Source organism: Juglans microcarpa x Juglans regia, chromosome 4S (assembly GCF_004785595.1).
Source record: "Juglans microcarpa x Juglans regia isolate MS1-56 chromosome 4S, Jm3101_v1.0, whole genome shotgun sequence".
NCBI lineage: Eukaryota > Viridiplantae > Streptophyta > Magnoliopsida > Fagales > Juglandaceae > Juglans > Juglans microcarpa x Juglans regia.
In genome coordinates, this window is record NC_054601.1 from 17898 (window position 1) to 38306 (window position 20409).

Sequence of the window (20409 nt, forward strand, 5' to 3'; positions counted from 1 at the left end):
AATGGTAGATAGAGGAGTTTCCTCGGACCAATTAGCCATCAAGAACCACGTCATACATTACTACAAGCACCTCCAATCTGAACAGTATGCATGGAGACCGAAAATTGATGGATTAACATTTGCATTATTAGACCAACAAGGTTCAAGGTGGCTCAAGAGGCCCTTCAAAGAAGATGAAGTGTGCAAAGTAATCCGTGGCGTGGCTGGCAATAAGTCTCCTAGCCCTGACGGTTTTACCATGGGATTCTTCCAAGTTTGTTGGGAAGTCATCAAGGGTGACCTTATGAGGGTGTTTTAAAGAGTTTCATGCTAATGAAAGGTTTGAAAAAAGTCTTAATGCTATTTTTTTTTAGCCCTCATTCTAAAAAGATGGGGTCCATGCATGTTAGAGACTATCGTCCCATTAGCCTAGTGAATAGAGTGTACAAGATAGGGGTGATACCTGCATGGTGCAGGGCGGGGTGGACCCTTACCCACACCTCACCCTGCACCATGCGGGGCACCCTGCCTCGGTGCCAAGGGGCGGGGTCGAACACATCGTCCCCCCCTGCCACTACCCATGGCCCATTGGGCCTAAAAACTATTTTGACCCAAATTATCACATAATTTAAATTGTAAATTAAAATTTATATATACAACAAAAATCTAAAAACTAATAATATAGTTTTTAAACTCATTAGAGTTGTATTCATTTCATTGCATTGTCTTCTTTTATATTGTATTGCATTGGCCTCCTATATAAAGGTTAACTTAGGAGGCCAAAGCAATGCAATGACTTGAATTCAACTTCAAGTCTTCAACAAATTGTATATATTTATATACAATTTATTTATATGAATATTTAAAAATATATTTTTTTTTATATAATGGGGCGGGGCCCCGCTGGGGTCATCTAGCCCCCGCCCTAGCTGTCCACCCCTAGTACAAGATACGTTCGAAAGTTTTAGCGAATAGATTGAATACGGTGATGGAGAAGTTAATTTTGAAGCCTCAAAAAATGCATTCGTCAAAGGTAGACATTCTAGATTCAGTTTTAATTGCAAATGAATTTTTGGATGGGCGACTCAAATCTAGAGAATCTGGTTACTTCGTAAATTAGACATGGAGAAAGCTTATGATCAAAGTTTGGGGAGGCTTGGGGAAGGTGCTAGAATGAGGTATGAAGTTCATATGGGGTGGGTTTGTGGAAAAACATTAGAAAAGGCTGGGAGACCTTCCACATGCACGTATTGTGGTGGTTGATGGTTCTCGTGTCAAATTTTGGTATTACAAATGGTGTGGTTAACAAAGCCTCAAAGACATTCCCTACCATTTTTGAGCTTGTAGGAGCAAAGGATGCAGCGGTAGCTGATCTCTTGGTTTTCTCTCGTGGCTCCCCTCAATGGAATGTAGATTTCATTCAGGTAGCACAAGATTGGGAGTTGGAGGCTATCACCGAGATCTTTGCTTATCTATATTCTGTCAAAGTGACTGAGGGTACCATAGACAAGATGAACTGGAGTGCCTCCAAGAAAGGTAGTTTCACAGCCAAATTGTTCTCCCAAGTTCTAATGAGCCCGGGTATGACCACTTTCCATGGGAGAATATATGAAAGACGAAAGCTCTTATAAAAGCAGTTTTTTTTTACAGCTTTCTTGGGCAAGATTCTTAGTACAGATAATTTGAGGAAATGTTAGATAATGGTGTTGGACTAGTGTTGCATGTGTAGGAAGAATGGTGAATCAGTAGATCACCTGCTTCTACATTATGAGGTGGCCAGGACTATGTGGGATGATTTTTTTTGCTGGAATTGGATTATCATGGGTCATGCCTCTTAGACTGGTGGATTTCCTAGCAAGTTGGAGAGTCTTCCAAGCTAATCCACAAGTGGCAGCAATCTGGAGAATGGCTCCTATATGTATGTGTTGGTGTATTTGGCAGGAGAGAAATGATAGATGCTTTGAGGATCGCGAGAGGACAACAGATGAGCTAAGTTCTCTTTTTTAAAACTATGTTCTTATGGGCAGGGGGTCATTGATTTTAATGGACTAAATGTCCATGATTTTTTACTTTCTGTTGTAAACCCTAGTTAGGTACTTCTCATGTATACTTCGTGTGTACTTGGGCTATGCCTTTTTTTTCCTTATGAATAAAACTCTTTGATTACCTATAAAAATAAAATAAAATACAAATAAAAACAAAAAACAAAAAAACTTGAGAAAGAAACATTTAGTAGTAGACTGGTGTTATGTGTAAGCAGAGCAGAGAAAGCATTGATCATCTTTCACTTCACTGCGAGGTAATTAGGCATTGCAGGAAAAAGAGCCATTATGTTCAATTTCCCTTCTGTTTGTATGGCTGTGCACAGTTGCTTTATATATATATATATATATATAAGTATGCACTATTGTTTTTTTTTTCCTCTGGTTTCCTAGATTTTATGGAATTGTATTCTTTTTCTTCTTCCCTAGTTGGATGCTTCCTATTGTATGTTTCCTGTGTACTTGGGTTGCATCCCTCTGCACTTTGACCATGATTTAGTTACTTATACAAGCATATAAAAAGAAAAAGCATGTTTATAAAAGGAGAATACGGCCTAAGTAAATCATCAAGCTGATACGTATTCAACCTTCTTAAGAACCTCTGTTAACTCAAGGCAATTATAGTTTGTGTATTAAACTCTCAATATGGTATTTCAGGGTTTGTTGGAAGGAGTTAGCTATTCTTTCACAAAGAACTTCCATTTTATTGACTCAGTGAAAGCATATCTTTCATATGCTTTGTTGCATGCTTCTGTTTCACAATCCCCTGTGATATTTCAGGTCTGATTGCATCTAATGTTTCTTCTTTCCATTTTCTGATCTTACCAGAATCAAAATAATAATTTTGTTGCTGATCATACATTTCTTTCTTGGCAGTATGCAACTGGAATTTTCTCAGTGCTTTTGTTGAGATTCAGGGAAAGTCTTAAAGTATGCAATTCAATATTATCTTGCTAGATTATTTCAGCAACTTCTTTTGTTGGTGAGAGTATTTGCTTCAATATTCCTTTGTTTTTTTAATCTGTACCAAATTTTACTGTCAGGGTGAAATTGGCGTCTTGTTTCCCCTAATAGTTATAAGAACATTGGATGGCTTGGAATCTCCGGCTAACCAAAAACTAAGTGTGCTTAGGTAAAATGTTCTTTCTGATTTATTGGATATCACAGTTACTATACAGATAAGTATGTAGCCACATTAGTTTGCTTTCAGCTTTTGTTGGCTTGTCATTATGTTATTTGGTTCTTTTCCTTTCAAGTCTTTTGTTCAAGAGTGAATTCTGCAGGATGCTTGAGAAAATATGCAAGGATCCTCAAATGCTCGTTGACATATTTGTGAACTATGATTGTGATCTTGAGGCACCAAACTTATTTGAACGCATGGTATGATCTTGCATATGATTCCCATAGTGATGTTTATTAATGCATTTTGGGTTTTATCTAAGATGCTTTGTTACAGACTTAACAGATATGTGTTGTCTTCTGACATATCATATAGGTTACTACGCTATCTAAAATAGCTCAAGGAACTCAAAATGCTGATCCAAATTCAGTTGCCATGTCACAGACATCTGTAAAAGGATCGTCGCTTCAGGTAGGTTAATTTATATCCGGTTTTCTAGAAATCAGCAATCTAATCATACTATATTTTTTAGCAGAGGTTACTGACTGACCCCTTCTCTAATTGACCTTTCCAGTGCCTTGTGAATGTACTTAAATCACTGGTTGAATGGGAGAAGCTGTATAGAGAATCAGAAAAGCAGATTAAAGACACTCAGTCTCCAGAAGAAAAGATTTCTGTTAAAGAATCTCTTGAGATGAAAAGCAAGGAAGTTATCACCAGTAACTTTGAGAAGGCAAAAGCTCACAAATCTACAATGGAAGCTGCTATCTCTGTGGTAATTGATGATATTTTGGATGATAACTTGGCATGTTAGGTGGAAATATTTGTACAATTCAAAACTTTACCCTATGAGCTTTATCTCAAAAGGCATATTCTGCCCATGTAAGAACGGTATGAAGGTTTAGGCTGAAGTTTGGAACTTACAGGGTAGTGAAACTTATCTGAAAGGAAGAGCAAGTTTAATTTTTGGAATTTTTTTCAACCTATCCTTAATTTCTCTGGCTGTAGTCTGGGAATGACTTAATGGTTTTTATCATCTTTCAGTTTAACAGGCAACCAGGAAAGGGCATAGAGTATCTGATATCAAATAAGTTGTTGGAGAATACACCTGCTTCGATTGCCCAATTTCTGAGAAGCACTCACAGCTTGGACAAGGTGGATTTTTTTAATATAATCCAGAAGGAAATTTCATGCTGGAGCAAGAACTAAGCATGAATGTCAATCTATAATCACTGGCACAGTTGTTTGCGTTTTATTTTCTTATCAAGCTAAGTCCTTTTGTTTCAACAGTGACCCTTTTTTGTTATTTCAGGCTATGATTGGTGATTATTTGGGTCACCATGAAGAGTTTCCTCTTGCTGTGATGCATGCTTATGTAGATTCCATGAAGTTTTCTGGAATGAAGTTTGATAATGCAATCCGTGAATTTCTTAAAGGATTCCGTCTTCCAGGGGAAGCTCAAAAGATAGATCGCATTATGGAAAAATTTGCAGAAAGGTATTTGGGGGTGTGTTATGTTGTTGTTTTGTGTGTGTGTGTGTGTGCACGCGCGTGTGCATAAAGGTGAAAATGCGTGTGTGCTAGTGTTACAGATTTCATCATTTATTTGTTAGTTCCCTGTTCCTATTTCCTGTCTTCAACATCGAGAAACGAAATAATTTTGTATACTATTTTATGGCCTTCTTCAATTACTTTGATTTTTAAAATGAAAGAGCAAAAATCTAAGTAGAAATGAGTAAGAAAATGTAATTTGGAAAGTGGTGACTTGCCATGCATGTGAAAGCATTAAATTGTCACCTTTGAAATTTTGGCCTCTTGGAGCATCGACACAATAGGGATGGAGAAAAAAAAAGGTTGGCTGGGTGGAAAATGATCTATTTATCCAAAGGGGGAAGAATTACTTTGATTAAAAGTACGTTGTCCAATCTTCCAACGTATTTTTTTTCCCTTTTTCCTTTGCCCATTGGGGTGGCTAGTAGAATTGAAAGAATCTTCTGTAATTTTTTATGGGGTGGTCTTGGGGATGACAGGAAGCTCCATATTGTAGTTGGGATAAAGTCTGTTCATCAATTACTTGTGGGGGTTTGGGGATCCGTAATTTGAGGCTTTTTAATAAAGTCCTACTTGGTAAGTGGCTTTGGAGATATCAATTAGAGAGGGATGCGTTATGGAAAAATATTATTGATGCTAAATATGGGAGGGCTTGGGGGAGTTGGTGTTCTAATGAAGTTAGAAGTATGTATGGTGTGGGCTTGTGGAAGTACATACGGAATGGGTGGGGGGAATTTGCTAACCACATTTTGTTTAAGGTTGGAGGAGGAGATATGATTTGCTTTTGGCCTGATCTTTGGTGTGGGGATTTGGCACTCAAGAATGCTTTGCCATCCCTATTTAGAATGGCAAGGGATAAAGACACCACTGTAGCTTATTCTGTATCATTTTCTAATAATATTCCCCAATGGAATTTTTTTTTTTTTTATAAGTAATATTCCCCAATGGAATGTGAGATTCTCTTAGAGATGTTCATGATTTGGAAGTGCCGATTGTTACTGTCTATTTCAGTAGATTGTATGACACAAAAATGATGCAGGGAGGAGATGATAGAATGCTGTGGAAACATACTGGAAATTCAATTTTTTCTGTTCGTTCTTATTATAAAGTGCTGACATGCCATTGTGTCAACCAATTCCCTTGGAAGTGTATTTGGAGATCCAAGGTTCCGACTAAAGTTGCTTTTTTCTGCTGGTTGGTGTCTCTTGGGAAGATCCTGACAACGGATAATTTGAGGAAGCGAGGTATAATTTGCTTGGACTGGTGTTACTTGTGCAAGAAAGATGGGGCGTTGGTCGATCATTTGTTTCTGCATTATGATGTAGAAAAGACTATTTGGGATGAGATTTTCAGCAGGTCGGGTGCTTGGGTGATGCCCAAGAGAGTGGTGGATCTATTGGCTTGTTGGAAAGCATATATGGGCAGCCATCATATTGCTGATATTTGGAAGATAATTCCTCTATGTTTAATTTGGTATTTATGGCTAGAAAGGAATGGATGCTAATTCCAAGGGGTTGGCCCAAGTGGTGAAGGCCTTGGTATTGGGGTATCACTCTCTTCAAGGTCCAAGATTCAACACCTCATGGATGCAAACAATCCTTTGGAGCCAGACCCCCTGTGAAAAGCCAACAATTTAACATGTTCCATGTAGGGAAACTTTCGAGAGTGTAATGCACGGGACTGGGGTTTACTCTATAGGAGTGGGTTCGAAGGGCCCTACCTTGGAGAGGTTCCCCGACATAAAAATAAAAATAAAAATAAATAATGAAAGGAATGGATGTTGTTTTGATGACAAAGAACGTTCGTTGGAGAATTTAGAGAGTTTTTCTTTCGAACTCTTTGCTTTTGGGCGAAAACTCTTGTCCTAAATGGGGATATTTTAAATGCTTCTTTTTTAGAATTTCTAGTCTCTAGTTCATAGCTTGTATTTAGGTGTTTCCTTTTGTATACTTCCTATGTACTTGGGTTATGCCTATCTACTTACTTTAATAAAATCTCTTATTACTTATCAAAAAAAAAAAAAAAATTGTGTCATGTGCTAGAAGTTGTAAGATCTAATAATCTCTGGACTTTTCATCCAAGCAAGAAGCTGCAGTTACTGTCTGTTTTGTAGGATTAGTATCGTAGATCAGAGTTGATTTTCATGTATGCTGGGTTGTGGCAATTTGCGTAGTGGAGAGTTTTAATCTCAATGCTTATACTTACTGCTTGTGCCAGTATAAATTAGCCGCCAGTTTAACAGTGCTACACAGTGATCGAGTTCTAAATGGAGTGAGAGAAACTTAGTGAGCTCATTTTGAAATTAGAAATTTGATCGCATGGTTTCTATCTTTCTGGCAGTGGAAAACGGAGTTTATTTTCTTGCCATCCGCCTCTTACAGTTTATTGCTGAATAATGAATCAGGTTTGTATATGTTGTGTCTGTCAGGTATTGTGCAGATAATCCCAGTCTTTTCAAAAATGCAGATACTGCATATGTTCTTGCATATGCTGTCATAATGCTGAATACGGATGCTCATAATCCAATGGTGTGGCCTAAAATGTCCAAGATGGATTTTATACGTATGAATGCCATGAATGATGCAGAAGAATGTGCCCCTACAGAACTTCTAGAAGAGATCTATAATTCTATTGTTAAACAGGAGATTAAAATGAAAGATGACTCAGTCGGTATTGAAAAAAGCAGCAGACAGAGGCCAGAAGGTGAAGAGAGAATCCGCCTTGTCAGTATTCTTAATCTGGCCCTCCCAAGAAGAAAGTCATCGACAGATGCAAAGTCTGAGAGTGAAGCTATTATTAAGCAAACGCAAGCCATATTCCGGAGTCAAGGAGCAAGGAGGGGAGTTTTCCACACTTCACAGCAAATTGAACTTGTAAGGCCCATGGTTGAAGCTGTAGGATGGCCTTTGCTTGCTACTTTTTCCGTTACTATGGAGGAAGGAGAGAATAAGCCGAGGGTGATTCTCTGTATGGAGGGATTTAAAGCTGGAATACATATCACACGTGTTCTTGGGATGGATACCATGCGCTATGCTTTCTTAACATCTCTGGTCAGGTAACATAATCTTCTCTCTCTCTCTCTCTCATTTTTTTTGTTTTTTTTGGATCATGGTTAATATCTCATTCTGTTTCTTATATTCTTGTGGAAAATCTTTTGGGAAAGTATGAGTAACTTTTTACTTGATGGAAAAACAGTAAAAGTTTTAATGTGTGCAAGATTCTTGAACTCAATACTTCTATCTTTTTATTTTTATTTCAGATTTACATTCTTGCATGCCCCAAAGGAAATGCGCAGTAAAAATGTGGAAGCATTGCGAACATTGTTGGCACTTTGTGACTCAGAGACTGACTCCCTTCAAGACACATGGAATGCAGTTTTGGAATGTGTTTCCCGACTTGAATTTATCACATCAACTCCTGGTATTGCTGCTACTGTCATGCATGGATCAAACCAGATCTCAAAAGACTCCCTCCTTCAATCCCTACGAGAATTGGCTGGAAAACCTGCTGAACAAGTATTTGTGAATAGTGTTAAACTGCCCAGTGATTCTGTCGTGGAGTTCTTCACTGCTCTCTGTGGTGTTTCAGCTGAAGAACTAAAACAAAGTCCAGCTCGAGTTTTCAGCTTGCAAAAACTTGTGGAGATCAGCTACTACAACATGGCTCGTATACGCATGGTATTTCTTCATTCTGAAAAACCAACTAAATTTGCTCAGTACAGTCAATAGCCGTTTCTCTGATGGACAAGTATTGTGGGTAGTAACGTGATTCACCTATTTGCCTGTCCTTTAAATGCTTTTGGTAAGGCAAATACTTTTCCTACCTATTAGTCTCGTCACTAGATGGAAAGGAACAGTTAACTTAAAGAACTAATTGGGCAGGCAGATTTGAGAGAGTACTCTTGCTGTGGGATTTCTAGTTTAGATTAGAACTTACTTTCCATTATCAAAGATTCCTTCAAGAATGAATATGAGAATGGAACAGGAAATGTTGAAAGCTAGGACTGTATCATCATCAACCCCCTCCCTCCCAAAGCCTTCATTGCTGGAGCCCCCACCCCTAAAAGAAAAAGAAAAATGCTAACGGTCTGGTTTTTGTGCCCATGTTTATTTCTAATGTTCTTTTCAAAAAAGTTCTATATTTTTTTTAAGTAACCAATTTTAATCTGAAAAATATGTCATACACCCAATGTGGTTTGGAACTTTTGGATTTCAAGACCCTAGTTTCAAAAAGTGAGAATTTTGAAGTTATCCCCATTGGTGGCCCTCCCGCTCCGGTCTTAATCAGGCACCCACCCACCCTGCATGGGGTGGGCCACCAATAGCACCCCCCCCCCCCCAGTGTGGGGTTGGCAACTAGGGGGTGGGGTAGATCCTCTAGTAGAAGGGCAGCGGGGATCCCCACTGTGCAATGGCTGGATAGCTACTCCTCCCTCACTTTTGTTTATTTTTTTTAAATGGAAGCTATGAATGTCATTTCATGTTTTTTTTTTTTTTTTTAAAAAAAAAAAAGAAAAGGATTTTAAAGTTTAGTTTAAAAAAATAGGATCTTGAATTCTCACTCTTTGAAACAGTGATCTCAAAACCTAAAAGTATTGAACCATAGGGATGTATAGATTGTTTTCCCTTTTTAGTCCATGCAGCATTAGGTCTCATGCTATATTTTGTCATAAAATTCTACATTTGAGATGAGTGTTGTTTTTTAGGAATCCTTTGAATAACTAAGGCTACAAAGTTGAGTAGTCTGCCCAACCAAGTCTGCATATTTTAGATTTTTCAACAAGGACACTGAAATCATGATTAACATCTCTAATTTAGGTCCATGTAGTGATAATTTGTCACATGCTTCTTTTTACAACGGATTGGTGTTTTATGTGTAATAGAAATGGAGAATCGGCGGATCATCTTCTCCTTCATTGTGACGTAGTTAAGGCTTTATGGGATGAAATCTTTACTAGGCTTGGTATTGCATGGGTAATGCCTAGGAGGGTGTTAGATTTATTGTCACGTTGGAGAGGAATTAAGGGCAATCGTCAAATTGCAGTTGTTTGGAAGATGGTGCATTTATGTTTAATGTGGTGTACTTGGAACGGGAGGAATGGTCGTTGTTTTGATAATAGGGAACGTTTGATGGGCGGGTTTAGGGATTTTTTCTTTCTTTTTTTTTTATCAATAAGTAGGAATTTACTAAAAATAGGCGAAGCCAAGTACACAGGACATATACAAGAACCACACCTATGCATAATTGTCTAAAGATACAAGAAAATCATGTACGTTCATACCACTAAAGTCTATTACAATCGACCAATGAAATAATGTATGAAGAAAAAAAGTTCTAATCTCGTCCATTGTCCATTCACGATCCTCAAAACTCCGACAATTCCTCTCCATCTATATGCACCACCATAGGCAAATCGGTATCATCTTCCACATCGCTGCAATTTGAGAATTACCTCGAATGCCTTGCCAGCTAGCCAAAAAGTCAACAACCCTTCTTGGCATTACCCAAACAAGTCCCACTCTAGCAAAGATATCATTCCATAAGCTCATGGCTACATCACAATGCAATAGGTGATCCATAGACTCCCCACTTTTCTTACACATATAGCATCAACCCAGAACCATCAATCGGCATTTTCTTAGATTATCTAAGGTAAGAATCTTCCCTAGTGAAGTTGTCCATACAAAAAAAGAAGCTTTTAAGGGGGCCTTAGTCTTCCATATGTTTGCCATGAGAATGTTCTTGTAGAATATGTCAGGAGGGACTTGTAGTATGACTGTACAATAAAATTCCCCTTCTTGGATTGTGACCTCATAATCTTATCTGCTCCTCCAATCACTCTACATGTATACACAAGATTGAAGAAATCTGTAAATGTGTCAATTTCCCAATCTTGGGCAGCTCTAAGGAAAGTGATATTCCATTGAGGAGAGTCATTACATAGATCCATGAGCTCTGCTGCAAAATCCTCCTTTCTTCAGGCGATGTCGTATAGTGTTGGGTAGACTTCTTTGAGGATTCGATCTCCACACCATAAGTCATTCCAGAATTTAATTCTGGAACCGTCCCCAACTACAAAACGTGTGTATCGATTAAGATTGGTCCAACCTCTTCTTATTTGTTTCCAAAGCCCCACCCCATATGATCCACTCACCTCATTCGAGCACCATCCTCCCCACAGTCCACCATATTTCAACTCTATAATCACCCTCCATAAAGCAACCCTCTCTTCGTGGTATCTCCACAACCATTTACCCAATAAAGCCTAGTTGAAAACCAACAAATTTCGAATTCCCAACCCACCTTCTCATATAGGGGTACAAACCGTAATCCAATTCACCAAATGAAACTTGAATTCTTCGTCTATTCCCCCCCCCCCCCCCAACCCATAGGAAGTCTCTTTGCAATTTCTCTATCTGGGGAGCCACTTTGCATGGTTTTGGAAATAAAGATAAGAAGTAAGTCGGGAGATTGGATAGAGTACTTTTTATCAACGTAACTCTTACCACCTTTGGACAAATACATCCTCTAATTTGTGATGAATGGACTTCGAGATGTGGGCGTAGCATAAACATCCAAAGGCCCGGAGAGATCCAACTCGCCAGTTTACACCATTTTTTCCAACACTCCATCCCAAATAGATAACGATTTAAAGGATACACCCAATGGAAGACCAAGATACTTCATTGGTAAGGTGGAGACTTTACATCCCAACATATTGGCCAAGCTCCAAATACTTGGAACATTTCTCACCAGAATTAATTCTGACTTTGCAAGATTCACTTTCAAATCCGAAGCCACTTCAAAGCAAAGTAGAAGAGCTCGCAAGGCTTGAATATGATTCTGACTAGCCCCACAAAAGACGAGTATCATCTACAAATAAGATGTGAGTCATCTCAAGTGTGCCGAATCTTGCCTCCCTTACGACAAATCCAGATAAAAATCCACCTTCCACAAGACCTGCGATCATTTTACTAAAAGCTTTCAGAAAACAAAGAGTAATGGAGATAGGGGATCACCTTGCCTCAAACCCTTGAACTTCCAAAGAAACCCATTGGGGAACCATTCACCAAGATAGAGAAACGTACGGTGGAGATGTAAAATTTGATCCAAGAGCACCGTCTCGCTCCAAGTCCACACCTCTTGAGCATGTGTAACAAAAAATTCCAGTTTACACTATCATGTCTTCTCCATGTCAAGTTTGCATAATAACCCAGGTTCACCCGACTTGATGCGACACTCCAAGCATTCATTGGCAATGAGAACCAAGTCAAGGATTTTCTGACCTCGGATGAATTCATTTTGGGGTTTGGATATGATCTTCTCCAATATCGTACTCAATTGGATAGCCAATACCTTCAAAAGGATTTTGTACATTTCACTCACTGCTGATAGGACAAAAGTTCTTAATCTCCACCACTCCAGGCTTCTTTGGGATAAGAGTAATGAAAGTAGCATTAAGCATTTTTTTCAAAAATACCTCGTTCATGAAACTATTGGAAGAAACTCATGATGTCGTCTTTAACTACCTCCCAACATGCCTTAAAAAAGGCCATAGTGAACCCATTAGGACCCGAAGTTTTGTCACCGGCCATACTTCTTACCACCTTGCAAATTTCCACCTCCTCGAAAGGCCTCTCTAGCCAACCTGCTTCTTGCTGATCGATCGACTAAAAAACAAGGCCATCCAAACAAGATCTCCAAGAAAATTGTTCCGAAAGTAGTTGTGCATAGTAGTTAGTAATATGATATGTGATCTCAGACAGATTCAATGTAATCCTCCCATCTACCAATATGGACTCAATGATATTGTGTCTTCTATGCGAATTAGCCATGTGACGAAAGAACTTGGTACATTTATCCCCTTCTTTTAGCCATAAAGCCCTCGTTTGTTGTCTCCATGAGATCTCTTCCATTAAAGCATCCTTTCAATATCCAAGGTGACTTGCTTTTTACGAACCTTTTCTTCTTCTAAAAGCCCCCTCTCCTCCTCCACATCCTCCAAACCCTGTAATTCATCAAGGAGGGACTTCTTTCGGTGTTCCACATTCCCAAACATTTGCTCATTCCACTTCTTCAAGTCCTCCTTGAGAGCCTTTAACTTACAAGCCAGCACATAACTCAGGTTGCCTTGTACGAGATAGGACGACCACCATTGTCTAACTCACTCAACGAAGCCTTCAGATTTCAGCCACATGTTCTCAAACTTGAAATATATTTTATCTCCCTGTATGCCTCCACAATCAATGAGAATGGGGAAGTGGTCCAAACATAACCTTGGAAGCCGTTTTTGGATTAGATTCGGAAAATGTGCTTCCCGATCAGGCGAAATGAGGAATCTATCAAGTCTTGACCAAATTGGATGTTCTTTATTAATGGACCATGTGAATGTTCCACCCACTAGAGGAACATCCAAATGATCTTGCTCATAAATGAAGTCTGATATATCCGTCATTGCTAAGCTAGAGCTAGGACCTCCCATTCGTTTACTTGGGAAGCGAGTGACGTTAAAATCTTCCCCAATGCACCAAGGGAGGCTCCATAAGCTACAAAGACCAGCCAATTCATCCCACATGCCTCTTCTCTCAATATTGGTATTGGGACCATAAACACCGACAAATGACAATTGATACCTATCTTCCACATTCGTGAAAGAAGTAGCCACAGAATAATCCCCCACACACTCATCCATTTTTTCCACCACCCTTTTATCCCACATTACCAAGATGCTTCTCGAAGCCCCCTTAGATGGCAAATACGACCACCCCACATGACAACAATTCCACAAACTCCGTATGATGTTATGGGAGATGAGTTCCAGCTTTGTCTCTTGTAAACATACAACATCCACTCTTCAACTACGAAGCTGATTTCGTACTTTGGTGCGCTTTTCTAATTTGTTCAACCCCCTTTCATTCCACGAGACTATTTTGAACTTCATGAAATTGCCAATTTTGCCCTACCCTTCGTCCCACCACAACTCACACTTCCTTCATAATTTACCAAACAAGTAAGTCGCTTTAATTCCCTTTCCCTTTTATTGGCTGAATGGCTCTTCATCATTGCATTGGACTACCCAGCTTGGATGGCAACAAGGCCAAGAACTGATCTTCATAATCGAAACATGGGAGCCCAACACACAACTGAATCTCCTTGGCTTTAAGTAAAACCCAATTTGATGCTATTTGTTCTTTCAGTGGGGACATTAAATTCAATGGAGTAGGCTTAACCCAATGATCATCAGCTCCCATATTCCTACCTGCTGCTACCTCCACCAACTGGAACTCCCCATCGTTATTATTGTGTTCAGAAACTCTGAATATAACCAATATGCTAGCATCGGTTTGGTTGTCATCCTCAAAACCATCCCCCATCAGCATCTCAGTGTCCATTAGAAGCTCTGGTGCAAGCACAACAGGTATAGGACTTTCTACTGTGTCAGAGAAGGTCGCTAGCTCACTTTGTCCCTCTTCCTCTATTCGGGAACCCTTCGTACGTTCGAAATGGACATTTTGGGCTTCTAACACCACCGACGACGTCAACTCGGGTACGTCGTTGGCCAGAGGCCCACCCACCAGGTCCCCTAGTCCAGGTAATGGGTTCTGTTTGTTTTTAATGACTCACTGGCCCCTCGTATATCCGGAACAAGCAATCTCGGCTTCGATCTCCGTCTTTGACATCGATCTCCGTCTAACAAGTATGCTTGAAAATAGGTTCAATTTTCCCGCTTTTTTTTTTTTTATTCAGTTTTTTTTTCACATCATTTTTTAACACTTTTAAATATTTTTAAAAAAAGAAAAAATTCACAATATTATTAAACAATATTTTCTTAATCACTAAGTAAAAACTAAAAAAGAAAAAGAAAAAAGCAAGCGGGAAAATTGAATAGGATCCCCCTGCGGGATCTCTATCATTTTCCTTTTTTCTTTCATACATTGTTACTTTGGGCTTCAGCTATTGTATTGAATGGGATTAGTTTTAATGACTTTTATGCTGTTTTTCACAGCTCTTAGCTTGTAATTAGGTTCATCTCTTGTATGCTTTTTGTGTACTTAGGCTTTGCTTAATTTTGTGGATTAATAAATTCTTTTTTCTTATCAAAAAAAGTGTATTAGTGAAGTACAACCTAAAACTTTCGTCTGATATCTCTTCCAGGTCTGGGCTAGAATATGGTCTGTTTTAGCAAATCACTTTATTTCAGCTGGGAGCCATCATGATGAGAAAATTGCTATGTATGCCATAGACTCTTTAAGGCAACTTGGTATGAAGTATTTGGAGCGTGCTGAACTTGCCAATTTCACTTTCCAGAACGATATTTTGAAACCATTTGTTGTCCTTATGCGAAATACTCGAAGCGAGTCCATAAGAAGCCTAATCGTTGACTGCATTGTTCAAGTATGTCTACTTGGTTAGCTTTCCTTGATGCATTGTAAATCGAAGTCTTAACTGTCAATATTTACCATGCCTTTGGGCAGTTTTGTTAGAAGTACTTTTTTGGTGTCTACTGCAGATGATAAAGTCTAAAGTTGGCAGCATAAAGTCTGGATGGCGAAGTGTCTTTATGATTTTCACAGCTGCTGCAGATGATGAATTGGAATCAATTCTTGAAAGAGCATTTGAAAATGTTGAACAGGGTAAGAACAAGCTTTCTTTGTTTTCTTCCTGCAGTAGTACTTGCCATTTTATATTGATGTTATCCTACATTCAAGGAAAACCCCATTTGGGACGTGGTGTTGGTGAAGATTGAGCGTAGGCTAGCCGGGTGGAAAAGAATGTACTGGTCAAATGGGAGTAGGATTACCCTAATAAAGAGCACACTTTTAAACCTACCCACATATGTCTTATTCTTATTTCGTCTTCTTTCTGGTGATGCTTCTCGGATTTAGAAGCTCCAGCTTGGATTTTTGTGGAGTGGGATAGTTGAGGAGTTTAATTTTCATCTTGTGAGTTGGGACAAGGTGTTTTCTCCGGTTATTGGTGGCGGGTTGGGGATTCACAACTTGAATGCATTCAATAAGGCTCTTCTAGGGAAATGGTTGTGGTGCTAAATTATGAGAATGAAGCCTTATGGAAGGTTGTGAGAGATCATAAGTATGGGGGTGCTAGGGGGGGATGGTGTTCTAATAAAGTTTGGGGGGCACACAGAGTGGGGTTATGGAAAAATACCCGGAGAGGTTGAGGGTCTTTTTCTAGCCATAACAGATTGGTGGTGGGGGATGGCTCCAGGATTAGTTTCTAGCATGAGTGGGGGATAGGGCCCTCAAGGATGCCTATCCTACAGTTTTCATAATTGCACGGGAGCAGGAGGCCTGGGTTCATCAAATTAAGAGAGATTGTTTCTGGCTCATAATAGTGGAATGTGCTTTATTAGGGAGGCACATGATTGGGAGGTTGGTTTACTTGTAGACTTTTTCAATTTGTTGTATTCCTTTGAAGTCAGTAGTGAAGAGATGGACAAGATTGTTTGGACTCTTTTCTATCCTTTGTACGCTTACTCTATTAGGCTCTTACTGCTGAGGATGACAATTACTTCCCTTGGAAGAGTATTTGGAGAAGTAAGGCGCCTTCATAAGGTGAAACAGTGTGAAACAGCAGATCACTTATTTCTCCATTGTGAGTTTGCTAGGGCCTTATGGAATGATTTTTTCAGCAGAGTTAATATGGGATGTGCCTAGGAAGGTGGTTGATCTTCTAGCTAGTTGGAGAACTCTAAAGGGCATCATCCCCCATATTGTAGTTGTGTTATTTGCTTACTGTGTTGCATTTGGAGGGAAAATAATCATCGGAACTTCGAGGATTGTGAGTGCTCTTTGGAAGAACTTAAAAGTTTCTTCTTTAAGACCTTATGTATGTGGGCCATAGCTGTAGATTTTAATGGTCCCAATTTTCATGATTTCCTTGTATCTATTTCTAGATCCTAATTAGGTGCATTCTCTTGTGTACTTTCTGTGTACTTGGGCTATGTCTATTTTCGTATCAATAAAATTTCTTTTACTTATAAAAAAAAGTTATCCTTCTTATTGGAAACTTCAGTATATCTAACACTAAGCACATTTGCAGTTATCTTGGAACACTTTGATCAAGTAGTTGGAGATTGTTTTATGGACTGCGTCAACTGTCTTATCAGGTTTGCCAATAATAAAAGTTCGCACCGTATAAGCTTGAAGGCTATTGCACTCCTACGTATATGTGAGGATCGTCTGGCAGAGGTTTGTTATCTAGTCTGCCGTTTCATTGAGCATATCACTTCTATTAATCCATGGAGATGGAAAAAAATATTGGATTTAAGTTCTGCCTGTAGCAGCTTGTATGGCCAAACCATATAATGATCCCACTTGAATTCAGTTCCTTTCCTTGGGTACAGATGGTTGCATATCCTTAATGATTCATGCCATTATTGAAGTTGGTGAACTTCAATTATCAGATTCTATCTTTCTTCTCCAGAAAAAGAAAATAATAATTTAAAGCAAAAAAGAACAGAGATATAAAGAGGAAGAAGAAAAGTTTGGTGAGCAAAGTTTTGGTGAACTTGACACTTGCCCGTCATTATCGATGTCGATGCGAAATGGCATGACATTGATATGTATTGGAGACATCTAGGACATACTCAAACAAAAAACTGAGTTGAATGGCGAAGAAGATAAAACAGAACAAGAAAGGAAGTTATGTACTGTATTTTCTTAAGAAATTCTCATCACCAGTGTCAAACTTGATAAAGGGCTATGTTGTTACAATAATGGGTAGAAGTAATGAGAAAGGTTGGCTTAGAAAAGACATGGCAGAAAGTATGGCCTTAAACAGGGTTGAGCAGTGTCCTTTGTGGAGTTGTAATTTTAGCTTATGACCACTAGGATGAATTCAGTGTTAAACGCTTTGATCCTTATTTGTTTTTATTTTTTTAGTCAGTAGTTGTAATTTCACTTGATTTCTATCTGTACATGCTATCTCCTTCTCAATATGCTTTAAAAGACTATTGGAAGGAGGACATGTGGAGATGGTAAACCATACGTGTCAAAATGAGACATGCGAGTAGCACGAATTACACTCTGCAATTGTTATGGGTTCATCATATTCTTGTGATTTATCAACTGCTTCAGATCTTTCAATGCAAAATATTTCCTTGTCAGTAAAATCTATGCGTCTACATATCCACTTCTTCCTTGAATGCACTAGCATCATGTGAGGGATGACAAATGCAATATCAATATGAAAAACATCATTCTGATTTCTGTTATAGGCATGGAGCTCTGTTATGGCCTCTAGAGTTTGTACTGTACGTGTTTTATTTTTATTATCTGGGTATTCTAGCCGCATCTCTAGTTGCTGTGGTCTCGTGTTTGCTTCAAACAGTATGTTGGGGGTTTGTTTATCTTCCACAGAGAAGGGGTTACTTTGATTTGTGACCGAATGTCTTGGTGCCTGTTTGTTTGTCAATTTTAGGGCCTCATACCTGGAGGTGCACTAAAACCCATTGGCAGTAATGTGGATGCAACCTTTGATGTGACTGAGCATTATTGGTTCCCGATGTTGGCTGGATTATCTGATCTCACATCAGACCCAAGGCCAGAGGTCAGAAGCTGCGCACTAGAAGTTTTGTTTGATTTACTGAACGAGAGAGGGAGCAAATTCTCTTCATCATTTTGGGAGAGCATCTTCCATCGAGTCTTGTTTCCTATTTTTGATCATGTAAGACATGCTGGAAAGGAAAGCTTAATTTATTCTGATGATGAGTCACTTCGTGAAACCAGCATCCACTCACTTCAATTGCTGTGCAACCTTTTCAACATTTTCTACAAGGTACTTGATATTGGTTGTTTTAAATAGTACTCCCTCTTAGTACCAATTAGTCAAGAGAGGGATATGTTGATGCTGATGCTGAGATTTAATAGAGATAAGCAGTTGTTAAACTTGATACGTTGATTGAATTAAAAAAAAAAAAAATGTTCTGTTATTCTTGAAGTTGGTTTTGGCGCATAGTTAACAGGAGGAAGGAAGAAGAAAATGTATGCCTTGGAATATACTACGTTGTAGACCATGACATTATGTTATACTGAATATTGGTTTGCTGCACACACAGACAAAATGATTACAGACAAAATGATTATTACTTGAATGTTTAGAAGAGATGTGTTAATCTCATTTACATATTAATGGATGTAATTGTTTTTTTGGGTGTAGCATTATTGATTGTTACTGCCAATAGCGTGAATGTATATATCTCTGGTGGTGAGCTTATTGAAAACTATTTCGAAATAAGGTTTTCTATTGAAACAAGTCACGTCTGACAATGTATATTGAGTGTAGTAGTTTTTGTATTGAGCACCCATCATTTAAAGGCTGTGAGATGATCTGGTTTTAATTATTTTTTAAGAACTTATTTGTGATGGCAAATTTATCTTCTTTTGTGCAGGAGGTATGTTTTATGCTTCCACCATTATTGAGTTTGCTGTTGGATTGCGCCAAACAGACCGACCAATCAGTGGTTTCAATATCTCTGGGTGCACTGGTGCATCTTATAGAAGTTGGAGGACACCAATTCAGTGAAAGTGACTGGGATATGCTGCTGAAAAGCATAAGGTTTACATCTCATGCTTCCTGAAAATATTTTGTTATATTCCATTACTAACGTTCTTTTGTTTTGACCACCAGAGATGCTTCATACACAACACAACCACTTGAGCTGCTCAATGCTTTAGGTTTTGATAGTGCTTCCTTGAAGTCTTTTGACAACGAAGAAGTGGATGGCCATCATTTTGATGTCAGGGATAATGGAAAGGGATCTCTGTTGCCATCCCTAAGTAATGGTCCTGATGGCACTGCAAGGAACCCTAATGCAGCAGTCCCCCTAGATCACTATCGAGAATCAGGTTCACAAGTTAATGTGGAAGGATCTGAAGGTTAGCTGTTGAAACATTTATGGGAAATGCATATTTATAGTAAGGCTTGTTATTAGCATTCAGATAACTTAAAATCTGCGATCCAACAGATTGAAACAATTATCTTATAAATATTTTTCCCACTGATAACTTATTATGATTGAAGGGTTAAATTTGCGCTACCTTTACCTTTATAGTTGTCAATGTGAAATAATAAAATAAATATTGGAGAATGTATTCAATGGAAACTCAGGAAAATTGAATGTTTATTTTTTAAGGGCTTCCATCACCGTCGGGAAGAGCTTTGAAAACTGCTGATGGAGGCCTCCAACGGAGTCAGACAATTGGCCAAAGGATTATGGGAAATATGATGGACAATCTCTTTCTCAGAAATCTTACTTCTAAATCTAAAAGCCCTGCTTCAGATGCTTCCGTGCCATCTTCTCCAGTCCAGGTATCTTACTTGTCAATAATCATGTCCCAAGGGCCATGCGGTATCTGCTTTAGACAGTCAGGAAAAGATTAAAACAAAAAAAATCTTCTTTAGATGTGCCACATAGATTCACAACCAGTTAATATGCCTTTCTAGCTGTATTGTTATTGCCTTCAATTTAAATTTCTTGACTATCATACTTCAATTGAATGCTAAACTTTCCATGGGTTTTTTTTTTTTTTCCTGAACAATTGTGATATTGAGGAATTATCTGCAGTTCATTTGTGCCAAAAAAGAAGTTCCAAGACAGGCAGACCTGCTTTAACTTGATCTCACTTTACCTGCTAAGAAAGTGGTCAATTTCAGATCTGGCTGTTGTATATAGTTTTTTGTTAAGGTTTTGTTGGA

The 20409-nt window shown here is 38.7% G+C and overlaps 1 protein-coding gene across 2 annotated transcripts in view; it reads left to right on the forward strand.

Annotated features, from left to right (window-relative positions):
* The window catches only part of LOC121262748 (brefeldin A-inhibited guanine nucleotide-exchange protein 5), a 44101-nt gene that overhangs the window by 16302 nt on the left and 7390 nt on the right, over window positions 1-20409 (forward strand). For both annotated transcript variants that reach the window (XM_041165339.1, XM_041165340.1), the window contains exons 12-28: window positions 2679-2801; window positions 2898-2951; window positions 3065-3153; window positions 3305-3401; window positions 3517-3612; window positions 3716-3916; window positions 4186-4296; window positions 4454-4638; window positions 7121-7747; window positions 7952-8369; window positions 14848-15087; window positions 15203-15326; window positions 16753-16901; window positions 18133-18489; window positions 19103-19269; window positions 19342-19589; window positions 19847-20022. In XM_041165339.1, the coding sequence (XP_041021273.1) occupies window positions 2679-2801; window positions 2898-2951; window positions 3065-3153; window positions 3305-3401; window positions 3517-3612; window positions 3716-3916; window positions 4186-4296; window positions 4454-4638; window positions 7121-7747; window positions 7952-8369; window positions 14848-15087; window positions 15203-15326; window positions 16753-16901; window positions 18133-18489; window positions 19103-19269; window positions 19342-19589; window positions 19847-20022 (3462 nt within the window). The remainder of the gene's footprint in view (window positions 1-2678; window positions 2802-2897; window positions 2952-3064; window positions 3154-3304; window positions 3402-3516; window positions 3613-3715; window positions 3917-4185; window positions 4297-4453; window positions 4639-7120; window positions 7748-7951; window positions 8370-14847; window positions 15088-15202; window positions 15327-16752; window positions 16902-18132; window positions 18490-19102; window positions 19270-19341; window positions 19590-19846; window positions 20023-20409) is intronic.